Below are 14,729 nucleotides of genomic sequence, written 5' to 3'. Positions count from 1 at the left end.
TGTTAATGTTAAATGACTCCTTAATTATTCAGGAATTTGTTTATTTACCTGGCAAAAGATAGGCCAAAGGGTAGGAGGAAATTTGGAGCATTGTGGCAAATGTTACTTTATTACATAGCTGCATGTACAAAGCATGAAACACGGCATCTTATATTTAAACAAATTTAACAGCATGTCAAATATCTGGCAAGGCACTCCAGGATCCTCACTCATTATTGAACTGCTTCCTAATAAAAACTCATCTTTCAACTAGAAAGAAGTCTCAGAAGGTTTTTAGTAACCTCTATTATTAGCTTTTGTTAATTCTTCAATTAGCACCAAGGATTTAAAGGACAAAATCTGGGGCACCTGGGTGGCTCAGATGGTTAAGCATCTGTCTTTGGCTCAGGTCATGAACCCCGGATCCTGGGATCAAGTCCCGCATCGGGCTCCCTGCTAGGTGGGGAGGCTGCTTCTCCCTCTGACTCTGCCTCTCTCTCTCTGACTCTCATGAATAAATAAATAAAACATTTTTTTTAAAAAGGACAAAATCTGGAGCCTTTTTATGCTTTTTAACTGATACCTTTGGTGCTTTACAAAAGTACACAGCTTTCTGGAAACAACGCTCAGCTGGCAGTGAGGAATCATCAGTGATTGATTTAGGAAGCCCGCCCTAAGCATGTGGAAGTAGCTTCAGAATAATGGCAGTAAGTGGTGTGTATCCAGGTGATAGGGTTGCTTTGCATTCCTAAGTTTCTGAAGATGGTGAAGGAAGCTGAGGAAGGAGGTCTTGGAGGGAACCCCTTACTGCATGTTTTCTGGAGGGCCTGTAAAGAGTCAAATGGAAGAAGGGGTGCTTTGATCTAAACTGTATATTCACGGCAAATAAGATATTATTTTGCTGCTTTCCTTCATAATCTTTTCCTTTAATTCTCCTTTCCAGGTGCCCAAATGATCACATGCCCATTCCCAGTGGTAAAATACCTGTGCAATTAGAAGATGGATGGCGTGGTGATTGAACCTTGGAGTCAGCCTGCCGAGTAACAGAATCCTGGCGTCCTCACACGGTAGGAGGCCTTGAACGGCGGTTCAAGTTCTAAGAGGGAGGTGTCCTAAGGCGAGCACCTGGTCTTTTCCCCATCTTCCCTGTCAGTCTTCATCCCGCCTCGCTACACTCACCTGATTTCTGGATTGTGATTTGAGAAGCCTGGCTCTGTAGATACTTCATAGTGATTTCCTAAGGTCGCAACCACTTAGCTGGTGATTTTGTAGTTAGCTGATTTGAGAGAAAAGAAGTGCATTTCAAACACATTTATTGAAGATCCCCTGGATGCGGGGCGATGAGAATTCAGCGGAAAACCGACGGACAAAATTCTTGCTCTCTGTGAGTTTACATTCTGGTGGAATTAAAAGTTGTTTCTCAACATCTGCGCTGTGCCCGTTATCAGCTCTGCCTGAAGACTGGGCCATTGTAAGCTGGCCTCGGCTCTCCGCGGACAAAATTTCAAAAAATATAAATTGCAGAGCCGCGAATGAGGCGTGGGTGGGGGTGAGTGTTGGGGGGGGTCACTTGAGGTGGCATATTAGCTTGTCAACACGGCGGAGTCAGGGGACCCAGCCAGAGCCTGAAAACTTCAAGCCAAACAAACTCTGGGACCGCAACCCCCCACCTTTCTCCTCCCCTCCGCCAGCCACGGTCACTACCGCAGGAAAGCCGTCCCAGGGGTAGCCCGGGGGAGACTTGGATAAAGTGGACTTGGATTCGCTCCCCCTGCTCCCCCTCCCGACTATGGGCTTTGCCCTGGAGCGCTTCGCCGAAGCGGTGGACCCGGATTTCAAGTGCAAGCTGTGCGGCCAGGTGCTGGAGGAGCCCCTGTGCACGCCGTGCGGGCACGTCTTCTGCGCCAGCTGCCTGCTGCCCTGGGTGGCGCGGCGGCGCCGGTGCCCGCTGCAGTGCCAGCCCCTGGCGCCGGGCAAGCTGTACCGGGTGCTGCCTCTGCGCAGCCTCATCCAGAAGCTGCGCATCCAGTGCGACTACCGCGCCCGCGGCTGCGGCCGCTCGGTCCGGCTCCACGAGCTGGCGGCGCACGTCGAGCGCTGCGCCTTCGGTCCTGCCCGCCGCCGCCGGCGGGACTGCGTCTCGGGGCCCGGCGGCCGCGGCGGCGTGGACGTACCCGCGCGGGGGGGCTGCGGAACGGCGCCGGGGCCCGGCCGGGGCGGGGGCGGGGGCGCGCGCGGGGGACCGCCGGGCGTCCGCGGCGGGAGCGGGCGGGGGCCCGGACCGCTAGTCCTCGCCTGGAGTCGGCGCGAGAAGGCGCTGCTGGCGCAGCTCTGGGCGCTGCAGGGCGAGGTGCAGCTCACGGCCCGCAGGTACCAAGAGAAGTTCGCCCAGTACATGGCTCACGTCCGCAACTTCGCCAGAGACCTGGGCGGCGGCCGCGGCCCGGTAAGCGCAGAGGGACCGGGCACCTGGGGAACGATGGGGGTGGAAAGAGGACCGCTTCTTTCTGGTACTTCGGGGTTCCTTTAGAGGTGACCTCCCTTAACCGTGAGGTGGGAGGCATCCACCCGCCCTGACCATAGGACGTACATTATTAGTACCTTTCGGATGGATTAGTATTGCCTTTGACAAGGGTTTTCCCCTTTCCACTTATATTAGGATTGGAACGAATTAAACAAATTCAATTCCAACTTTTCGATGGAGAAAGAAGAATTAGGAATACTCATTTTCCAACCCCGACCCTTGTTCCCCATCTTTCGCTCTCCTGCCCTACCCTCTCTGCAGTTGTTTTTGTTTGTTTTGTACCTTTGGCCTGTGCCTAAAGCCAATCAGAAAAGGAAAGCCAGGAAGTGAGGACTTCCCCGACCTTGCCTCCCCTCTGCTGCTGCCCCAGCATCCCTGCAGCCTTGTCAGTCACACACCTTTAGCTCTGAATGACTTAGTTTTCCTGCCAGACTACGCATATCGGCCACCTTCTACTCAGTGCAGGGACTATCAGCGGTGTGAGAAACAGGGAAAACGTTGAGTTGAGAGATTAACAGATGGAATTTCTTAGACCTGCAGAGTTTTCATTACCCTGACCTTTCCTAAAGAATCCTTCGCTGCCTTGGGATTTCATCATAGGGGGAGTGTGTGTGTGTGTGTGTGTCCCCGTGTGTGTGTTTTGGGGGTGGTGGTGGTGGCTTGGGGAACCAAATCTGAGAGCAGCCACATCCATCTGCGGTCAGACTCGCCCTTTGAGCCCCTGGGCAGCGGCTGTTTCCCTTCTTTGTCGAAGCTTCTGGCCCCGAACTGTGCTGGTGGACTGCCCGCTTTCAGACTGAATAAACAAGCTCTTTGCAGCACCCCGTGTGAAGAGGCTTGTTTATAAAGCTGTTACTTCTCTTCTGGAGGACTTCTGCACAGTGTTTGACATTGTTGGTCGCTGCCATGGTGAGCAGGGATTTAACAGAACTTGCACTCCATTCAAGGAGCTGTTTTCATTCTTCAGCGTCCTGGGGAGGAGCAACACAGGATGATTCCCCTTTGGGACTGCTTTGCACTGCCTCCAACCCAGGCATCGAGTTTAGAAGCTTCTGTCCTTGAACCTAAAAAAAGACAACTGAAGTGTGAGGGGCTAAAATGTTTCTACTTTGATAAAGGGAGGCACAATGCTTATAAAAGACTGGATGCTATCTCTGATTCTTTCTGTATCCTATTTAGAGCCAGGTAAATTTACAAAATGTGAAGACCCAGAGAAAAGCGCAGAAACGTGCTCTGTATTACCAGGTCATGTTTCAAGGTTGTAGGGAAGCCGTGGTTGATGGAAAGGAGCAGCAACTGGAATTATATGACAGAGAAGTCCATGCAACAAGTCAAGCTATGATTCTGAGAAGTGAGGAAAAACTGCCCATGTTTTGTGGACTGTCAGAAGGCTTCTCTATGCTCCTCAGAAATGTTTTCCCAGTACCAGTAGGGGCTGCTGTGTGCACTGCTTGGGAAAAGCTCCTGGGAAGAGGTGGTGATGGTGCTCATGGAATTTTACCTTGAATTGCCAAATGTAATTTCCTAGGGCAGTTAATAATACCCATAGCCATGAATAAACCTTACCTAGTCTGGCACTCTTTCATTTTGTATTTAAATTGGTCTTTATTAATAAACAGGTTGTAAATATAATTACTGGTTGTTTTACTATTATCTGGCTGCCAGGAGAAGAAATACACACTATTTTACTTAACACAAATCCTCTCTTTTTAAAATTCTGTGGGAATTATGCAAAACCAAATAAGAATACTATTGAAAATTAGGATTACTGTAACTTAGATCCTGCATTACAGTAGCAATCCAAATATTACTGTTGAAATAATTTTATCAATAGCTCACTATTACTTCAATCCCTAAAGACTTTCCAAAGTGAAATTTTTATATAAAAAAAATTCTGAGATTCTTTAGTTTGCTCTACTGTAAAAAAAAAAAAAAGGATACCTGTAGGATTACCAGAAATCTGTTTTAAATTACAATAAATCCGGAATTAGATGCTGTATTAGGATAAAAGATAGATTGATGTGTGAAAATAAAAATGCTTTAGACATTTTTGAAAATAATCTTTCTTACAAGCACTTTTTTAAAATATATATTTTCAAAGTAAATTTAAGAAGAAATTAACCTTCTTCCAAATTCAACCATCCTTAGTTTTAAGATTTTCTTCTTTTCAAATGTTAATTTAGTGACAGTTTTTTTTAAAAAAAGGTTTATGGTAGCATTTCTTTTCTTTTTCTTTTCCTTTTCTTTCCTTTTTTTTCTTTTTCTTTTCCTTTCCTTACCTTACCTAGTTATTTTATCCCTTTTCTTCTAGGATGGAGAACATAAGCCACTCACCATCGTGTTAGAAAGAGAAAATGACACGTTGGGATTCAATATTATAGGAGGTCGACCAAATCAGGTAACCTACCTTGTTCATGCATAATTCTCTTTGCTTATAAAATAATAGAAGACGGCTTTCATTTGTAGATTTTGAATAAGGAAAACAAGTGGTTTAATCTTTAAAATCATGCTTATGATCAAATATCAGATTCCTTAATGCAAATATTCCAGGACATAACTACATTTTTTTTTGAGAAAACAAAACAAAAAACCCTACAACTAACAGACTTGTTCCTCTTTGCTACTTAGAAAAAAAGGAGAGTATGTTTAATATTTTACTTACATTGGATAGCCCCATTGGTAAACTTCTTTTTCTCCCCCCATTGGTAAACTTCTTAAACCTATTTCACAATAATGTGTATAGGCAATATTAGGTAACTGGATTGACTGATTATACCTTCTACTTATTAAGTCAAACTTGTCCAGTTTTCAGAGGCTAACAAAGACCAGGCAGTTTATAATGCATGTTGATTGATGGAATGAACAGTTAAAATAAGGGATCATTGTTTTCACAGTTATATAAGAAATGCCATGTTAAAGAAAGACAGTTGATTTGAAATATTGTTGGCTCCCAAATCAAATCTTTTATTTAATTGAATGAATATATTTTCTACATTGATGCCAATTGTTTTCAAAATACAAAGTTATAAACTTAAACCAGAGTTATAAACTTAAACCAGATACTGTAGTTGCAAAGTTCTTTTATATCCTTCGAATACTACTACATCAACTTAATTTTCACCATAACAAGAAAATGTGGTAAAGTTTAAAGAAAAAAGCATGTTCTTTAATTTTCTTAATAAACTGCCATGAAATTTTTGCATCCTGCATTGCAGATGTTGCCTAAGGAAACTGTCTTAGAGTTGTTGGCCATATGCTATGTTTAGGTCAGGATGGCAATGACATATTTCCCCCTTACTGTTTAGTATTTTGGAAACCTAGCAACTAATGACTGCTGTGCTTCTGTTTCTAGAACAGTCCCCATTTATTATGAAAAGATAGAAGTCTTTTCATCATATCTTTTTTGTTTTCTTTTCCCCTAAGGAATATTTTTATAAAATGCCACTTAGGTGTTTGACATTTAGATGACACTGGACATTTTTAAGAGGCTCTTCAAATTCATGTTAAGGAAGCCTAATTAAGGAGAAATAATTTTATCTAAACTGTCATGAAGTAAAATGATATTTAAAATTATTATTATAATATGTTGGGCATTTTACCTAGATAAGTTTTGCAACATAATTATTTTCCCCATGACTGCTAAAGTGTCCTATTTATATTATATCGGTTATATGGTTGAGGTTTAACTAATCATTAGGCTCATTACACCTGGAAATGTGTAATGATTAGCCTTGAAAGGGTTCTCTTGCAGTTAGAGTTGATCTTTTAGGATTTTACACTTGAGCAACCTCCTAGTCTCTCCTGTGGATACAGTCAGAGCTATATTTCCAAATCTGTTGCATCATGAGGATAATTATATTTTCAAAACTCTGGCCACATCTCAAACCAAATATATAGTGAGGCTGGAAGGCTGGATATGCTTTTTGTTTTCTTGTAGCCCTTTTTAACTGCTACATCTCTTGAGAAGTAAGATGTTTTATAAATAATACTTTGAAGCCAGTCTATCACCTTGTACATACCCTTTCCTCACAGCTTTTTATGTACACTCAAAAACGTGAAGTAAATGGATAATCTTGTCAGAGATGTTGGACTCATTCATTAAAGCTGCCATCTTGATTAATGACTATTTGGTATTAAGTAAGTTAAAATTCAGTGCCAAATCCCCAGCTAAGAGAGAGAGTTGCATGTTTAGGGAAGATTGGCAATGTTACATTTACTAAATTGTCTTTTATCCAACTAAAATTTTGTTTACATCTTTCTTACTGCTAGTGGTTATATTTTTTGTAGAATAATAAGGAAGAAAAATCAGCGGAAGGAATTTATGTTTCAAAAATTTTGGAAAATGGACCTGCCGACAGAGCAGATGGCCTGGAGATTCATGACAAAATCATTGAGGTAAGACAATAATAAAACACCAGTATGAGCCATGGAAGAAATATTGGACATTTGAAATTTCCAAACTTACTGGTTTACCTTGGTGTGGTACTTCTTAGAGTCTGTATTTAACTAGAATATATATCTATCTAGAGCATATATCTAATCTATATCAATTATTAGATTAGATTAGATCTTGAGATAAAAGAATACATCACCTGAAGTTTCCAAATGTGTTAATGACTATCTGTTTTAATAAAGTACTCTTCCCATAAACTGTGAAGATAGTTGTGTGATTATTAAGGGATTAATTTTGTATTACATTTCAAAAGATGATAAATCTCTCCTAAAGAACATTTTTTGATGAGGAAATATTACTGTTTTTGAACTTGGGATTAGTATGTTACATGGAGAGTTTGGAATTATTTATACAGGTACTGTATAAATTTTACCATTTCTTAGTTTAATATGGTTATCATGTTCATGTATTTTTCCATGGGGGAGAAAAAGCAGATTTTTTTTCCTGTTGGTGGGAACCCTTCATTTTCTCTATTGTGCATTGTAGTTATATTGTTGTCTGGGGGTTGACAAAGTAAATATATGTAAGTCAATGAAATTTGGGCTGTGATAATGGAATTTTAGGTCACTGCCATTTACCACCAAAGTGCTTTTGAAATTTTAACTGGTTGAGGTAGTATTATTTGGTGTTACTGAAAATGATTAGATTACTTTTATCAGCGGAATTGTTTCCAGTGTAATAGTAAAGGCATAAATAGGCATTTGGAAGGTTTACTGGACTCCACTCTTTTGAAAATATTCTGTTTATTCTAGATTATATAATCACTAGTGCTGTCTTTCTGACTATCTATATAAAATCACTGAATGGAGATTGTTTTTCCTATTAAACTTTGAGTAAAGTTTTAGATATTCATTCATCTTCTGTGCATTAAAAAAGTTGAATTTTGAATAATTTGACCTTGGATAAGAATAAAAGATGCAGAAGAGCCAATAGTGTTTTTGCTTCAGAAGAAAAACTCATAACATCTAGAAATTAGCTGACTAAGGACTTTGGGGAAGGGAGAGAAGATGCCCTTTAGCTGAAAAACTGGGTTTTATCTGAAGAGGTCTCTTGCATTAAGATTTTTCTCCTTCCAGTTGTATAGCCAAGAAAGTACAGACCTGCTTTCACTGATGCTCTCCAGTTTGTCCTGACAGTTTGCCCAGTGGAAATATTTACATGCTGCAGTTTGTATAGTTAGAAATTTTCTATTTCTACTTGTGTTTGTGCAATATGATTTAAAAGGCAACATAATTTTGAACAAAAATTTATCCTCATTACTTTCTGCCTTATCTCTAAAGCATTTTGATCTTTCCAGTTAAATGGAAAATAAATGCCTACATTTGATACTCTTAGAAAGGCAAATGGAACTGAATACATATATTCAGTTAGCACACACATATATACACACATAGAAACCTATAATTGGGATTTAAAAAACAATTTGTTCTAGCTAGGTAACAATGTTATGTATGCTTCATTAATGTTGCATTAAAAAGGAGGAAGGAGGATTTGTTTTTTATATTGTGATATAGCACTTTTGTTAAAAATGCATTTTTTAATGTGAAGAGATAATTTGATAAAAACTGTGGTTGATAAATCAAGTGCATCTAGACATCTAGCTAATACTGTTACTAATTATGTCAAAATAACCTTATTTAAATCACAGAGAGTGAATGTAAAACCATATAAAACTAAATTATAATTTATAACTAGCAGTATTATTATTTTACCTTGACATGCATATATTAACAGTTAATGATGAGCTTGAAATTTGCCCCAATGATAGAAATTTATCAGTGTATCTTTTATGCCAAGGTACATTGTAATAGGCATATTTTTGTTATACTTCTCTAATGGATTCATGTGAACACATTTGCAGTTGAAAATGAGTTAGATGTACATATTTTTGGAATGTTATCTGTTAAATAGCATGAGATATTTAAAAAGGAATATTATTAGAAATCTCTCATATTCAGTTGTTCAGTAATGCCATCAGCTTTTAAAGTGAATAGATATTTGTGTGACCTTATATATATATAAATACACATACAAGGTTGCTTGTTCTTGTGCATACACATGTGTAAAAGATCCTATGTGCAACAATTAATTTAGAAATATTTGATTCCTGTCAATTATTTTATCTGTCATGATATCAGTCAACTTTATACAATTTTTAGTAGTAGGAAACTAATATGAAATATATTATTAATTTAAAATGTGCAGAGACAAAATAGATTTTAAAATGGAGTAATTTATTTTCCATTTTTTTTGCTTGGTGATTTGTTTATTGAACTAATTTGATGTGATGGTTTTTTCAATTTTTGAATTTGAAATGGCTATGCTGGTTTATACATGGTGCAACAAATAAATTTGTTAGCAATATAAAGTACACAGTAGTTCATATATTATGAAACTATCCATATGAGCTAATTGCCACAGTCTGACACATTACTAAATACTTTGAGTTCTGTGATCTGTGACTGGAATAAACAAGAGAAACTGTTAGTTCTTTTTTTTTTTCACTTATAGTCAAGATATGCTAAAAATATTTTGTCCAGTTAATCGCTTAAAGCATACATTACAATAGGTTTATGAATTGTTCTTAAAAAATAACAAAAATTTTCTCAAATCATTCATTTGGAGGAGAAGGTAGATATGTTACAGGTCTGGTTCTATTAATAATCAAAGAGATTTTACAAATTCTAATAAAAAATCGGATTTATTTGCCAAAGTTTAACAAAAGCCAACAACTCGAAAAGTATTATTTTTAAAATAGTCTGCATTCCACTGAAGCTGATCAAATTCAAGAATCCTAAAAGAAAAAAATCATAGTTGTGTAAATCCATGTGCTAGTTTTCACATAATACAAAGAAAATTCATTTTTGGAGTCAGTCTGCTTGAGCAAAATTACGTTTAGTAGTTTCTAGATGTTTACACATCCATATTTGTTAAAATATTTTTGGTGTACATTCAGAAAAGAAATCCGTTGTGTTATTGGAGTTATAGTATTAGGTGTCAGGGTATTACTGGAGACCAAAAAGGCAGAAGACATTGTTAAAGGCATTTTGAAACATGGCAAAAGTTAACGTAATCCAGGAATTCACCAGAGTATACATCCAAATAAAAGCATCTTTTGCGTGCTGTTTTACACCCTTTCAAGACTTAAAGGAACCACAGAAGAGTCCTGATACCATCAGAGGCTTGGGCATAGTTCTGTAAGAGCATTACTGTGAGTATCATCATGTCAGGATGCCTGTGGGGTATGTGGGAGTTGAAAATCAAAGCTCACTGCTGCTGTCAGCAGTTATTCCTCTGTTATTATCCCTGTGATGCTGATCGCAGACAGTACAACCTTAACCCCAGAGTGGGAAAGTGAATAGAAGGGTGGAGAGTCATTCATGGCTCTTTGTTCCCACTTTCTTCTCCCTACCCTTCCTCCCAGCTCCTAGCCAGTGCTGGGTGACAGGGAAGTCCAACCTTCTTCTAGCTTCTGGAGACCAGGGAGTAGGGGTGGACGGCTGTGAAGTCTTTGGGAGGAACAGCTTGGAGCAGAAAAGCAGAGTTTTCTGTAGTATATATATGAAAGTCTCTTCTATTTATTTAACTTGAAATTCATAATGACATGCAGCATATAAGGCATTTTCATTTACCTTAGAAATAGTTCCCACATCAAACGATGTCAATGTAGCACTTTCTGCAAAGTGCTGAGTGTAGTACTAGCAGAAGGAACTTTACAAATGCAGTGTCTCAACAGGAACTTAACTATTCCCACCTGCCAGCCACGTGATCTTTTAGTTCTCTAATGGTGTATCTTTTGCATTCTTCATCATTGTACTGCTAAAGTAAAAATCTTTGATGGTTACCATGTTTATTTGCGTTAAGTCTTTGCACAGTTCATTTATAGGTGTTAACGCAGGAAATGTAAATGCAGATCAGAACTAAACATTTAGGAATGCTGTTGAATTGGATCTACAGTGTGCTACCCCTGTGTGTGCTTGATGGCACAGCGTGCCTTACTACCTCATAAAGCAGCCGGGCTAATTTGTGTATGCTTAGGAAGCATTTACAAGTTTTGCAGGCCACTTGTAAATCTGGTGGGCAATTAGGTTTTTGATAAATTGCTGTATAATTTGAAGACCTCACTGAACTCTTCAATAACATTATTATCATCCCACATTTTTAAAGTGTTTTTTAACTGTCCAGATAACATTGATTGATTGTGTGAAAGAATTGGGAAAGAACTGAAAACAATCGTGTTAGTGCCAATAAAGAATTGTAATTGGAACGCAATCATGTTAGTGCAAATAAAGCATTTGTAATCATGATTAAATGCTACTTAAATTGACTGCAGTTTTAACATGACATAGTCATTATATAATTGTATATTTTAATGTATCTTGGAAAGTATGATGGTGCAGTGGGAAGAACATGAATCCTGGAATCAAGGAAATCTGGCTGGAATTCCTGTCCTGCCTCTTTAAACATATGTGACTTTGAGCAAGCCAGTTGTACCTCAGTTTCTATGCCATTCATGTTTACTGTGTATGCAAAGTGTCTGACACAAGGCAGGTTCTTAGAACCCACTATTATGAGCCTGATGTATCTCTCAGTTTATGCAGGTAGTTTGTTCTTCAGAACACAGAGACAATGGGGGAAGGGCTGTTTTCCTTTCTTGGAGAATATAGGTCACTCTCCCCAAATTTTAGTCATTCCCATTTCTATAGATACCAGCATTTAGATGAGTAAATGTAGGAAGTTTGAACTCATATTTTCATATATTCATAAGGACACTCAGATGCAAGAAGGGCTGTTGGGAAGACTTTGTAACTATGCACTTAATGACTTAAATCATTCAACAAATATTAATTGCCTATATGTGCCAGGCAGCATCTCTGTATTACGGAAATAAAGAGCAATAAGAACCATTCTCTGCCTGTAAGTAGCTTGTGGTGTACAGGTCCCATTTTTCTTCCTGTACAGGCAAAGCAGGCTTTCATGGGAAGCTGTTCCTTCAGTTGTTACAAACTTAAATGGACATCACCAGCATATCTTAGTGGCATGACACTGTAGGTTTATCCTCGTTTTCCTGTTCTCCCACGAGTAGTTCAATTCTTTTCTAGAAATCATGATGTTGGGTTAGTAAAGGAATAGAATCTGAATGTAAGTCAGCATTGTGGTCTCAGGAAGGGGCGTGGGCTTTGAACTGGGGACTTGGCCTTGAATTGATACTGGGTTATCTTACAAATATTTTTCAAACTTTCTTATTTTCAGTTTCTTTCCTGTAACTATGAGAGTAAAAATAACTGGTCCCTCAGATCTTCAATCTAGATGATCATAGCATTTTGCCATTCTACTGAATTTCCATTATTAATAAGTATAGTTTTATTTTAACTTAAAAGGATGGAAAGGTCTTTATACCATCAAGCTTTAATGTGTTGGGCACTATTTTATCTATTTTAAATTTATAAGGTATGAAGTTGAGTTTGATTTTTTTTTTTTTGGAGTGCTAAGCTTCTGAGTAAGGAAACCGGACTACCACACATGACGGCAGTTTGCACACTGCATGTGGGATCCATGTCAGAAAGTCTGGCCGTGGTTCCCATTCTCCTCATCAGTCTGTACTACAGAAAAACTCATCAGAGAACCTATAACATTATTTTTTTGTTAAGGTAAATCATGTACATATACAATGTTGTATTAGTTTCAGGTGTACAACATAATGACTCAATATTTGTGTATATTGCAAAATGATCACCACAGTAAATCTAGTTGACATCATCACCATACATAGCTACAGAATTTTCTTCTCTTATGATGAGAACTTTTGAGATCTGGTCTCTTAGCATCTTTCAAATATGCAATACAATATTATTAACTATAGTTACCATGCAGTTCATTACATCCCTGTGACTTATTTAATTTATAACTAGAAGTTTGTACCTTTTGACTCCCTTCAACCATTCTACCCAAAGTCTGGCCACCACCAATCTGTTCTCAGTATCTATGAGCTTGTTTGTTTTTGAGATTTATATGGTATATGTCTTGCTCTGTCTCACTCATTTCACTTAGCACAGTGCTCTCAGGGTCCATCCATGTTGTTGCAAATGGCAAGATTCCTTTTTTTTCGTGGCTGAATAATATTCCTCTGTGTGTGTGTGTGCATTATATACATGAGTATTACAATTTCTTTATGCATTCATCCATTGATGGAGACTTAGGTTGTTTTCATATCTTGGCTGTTGTAAATAATACTGCAATGAAGGTGGGGGTGCACATATGTTTTGAGTTAGTATTTTTGGTTTCTTCAGATGAATACCCAGAAATGGAATTGCTGTATCATATAGTAGTTCTGTTTTTAATTTTTTGAGGAACCTCCATATGGTTTTCCGTAGTAGCTGTAACACCAATTTACATTCCCATCAGCAGTGCACAAGGGTTCCCCTTTCTCCACAATCTCAGCAGCCTGTTTTATCTCTTATCTTTTTGATAATAGCCATTCTAACAAGTGTAAGATGAGATCTCCTTGTAGTTTGGATTTGCATTTCCCTGGTGATTAGTGAGCATCTTTTCATGTACCTATTGGGAATTTGTCGTCTTTGGAAAATCCAAAAGGCATATTCTGATCTCCTGCCCATTTTTAACCCAATTGTTTGTTGTTGTTGTTGTTGTTGTTATTGAATTGTATGTGTTCTTTATATATTTTGGGTATTAACCCCTTACAGATATATGATTTGCCAATATTTTCTCCCATTCCATAGGTTGCCTTTTCATTTTGTTGATGGTTTCCTCTGCTGTGCGGAAGCTTGTTGGTTTGTTGTAGTTCCACTTGCTTATTTTTGCTTTTGTTGCCATTGCTTTTGCTATCAAATCCAAAAAAATTATTGTCAAGACCAAAGTCATGGAAATCACCATATATGTTTTCTTCTAGGATTATTATGGTTTCAGGTCTTATGTTCAAGCTTTTAATCCACTCTCAGTTAATTTTTGTGTATGGTATAAAAAAAAAAGTCCAATTTCATTCTTTTGCATGTGGCTGTCCAGTTTTCCCAACACCATTTATTGAAGAGACTTTCTATTCCCATTAGGTATTCTTGGATCTTTTCTCTTAAATTAATTGACCATATATGCATGGGTTTATCTCTGGGCTCTCTATTCTGTTCCATTGATCTATTTGTCTGTTTTTACATCAGTACCATGCTGTTTTGATTACTATAGCTTTGTAATATATTTTGAAATCAGGGAATGTGATGCCTCCAGCTTTGTTCCTCTTCTCAAGGTTGCTTTGGCTGTTCAGGGTCTTTTGTCATTCCATACAAATTTTAGGAGTGATTTTTGTATTTCTGTGAAAAATGCCTTTGGAATTTTGATAAAGATTGCATTGATCTGTGGATTGCTTTGTATAGTGTGGACACTTTAACAATATTCCTCCAATTCATTGACACAGAATATCTTTCCATTTATTTGTATCTTCAATTTTTTATTAATGTTTTATAGTTTTCAGTGTATGGATCTTTTGCTTCCTTGGTTAAGTTTATTCCTAGGTATTTTATTCTTTTTGATGCAATTGTAAGTAGGATTATTTGCTTAATTTCTTTTCCTGACAGTTTGTTATTAGTATATAGAAACGCAACAGATTTCTCTATATTGATTTAGTATCCTGCAACTTTATTGCATTCATTCATTAATTCTAACAGTTTTTTGGTGGAGACTTAAGGGTTTTCTATATATAATATGCCATCTGCAAATAATGACAGTTGTATTTCTTTCTAATTTGGATGACTTTAATTCTGT

At 38.1% G+C, this 14,729-nt stretch overlaps 1 protein-coding gene across 1 annotated transcript in view; it reads left to right on the top strand.

The window, feature by feature from the left end:
• The first annotated feature begins 1,768 nt into the window (after positions 1-1,768).
• Positions 1,769-14,729, top strand: part of PDZRN4 (PDZ domain containing ring finger 4) — a 351,877-nt gene continuing 338,916 nt past the window's right edge. Inside the window, exons 1-3 of the mRNA XM_025883067.2 lie at positions 1,769-2,425; positions 4,815-4,901; positions 6,791-6,898. Coding sequence (XP_025738852.1) covers positions 1,769-2,425; positions 4,815-4,901; positions 6,791-6,898 — 852 coding nt within the window. The remainder of the gene's footprint in view (positions 2,426-4,814; positions 4,902-6,790; positions 6,899-14,729) is intronic.

This window comes from Callorhinus ursinus, unplaced genomic scaffold (assembly GCF_003265705.2).
Source record: "Callorhinus ursinus isolate GAN/ISIS: 27379988/994484 unplaced genomic scaffold, GSC_fseal_2.0 scaffold44, whole genome shotgun sequence".
NCBI classification, from domain to species: domain Eukaryota; kingdom Metazoa; phylum Chordata; class Mammalia; order Carnivora; family Otariidae; genus Callorhinus; species Callorhinus ursinus.
The sequence above is the reverse complement of the archived record's forward strand: the minus strand, read 5'-3'. Positions and strand labels throughout refer to the sequence as shown.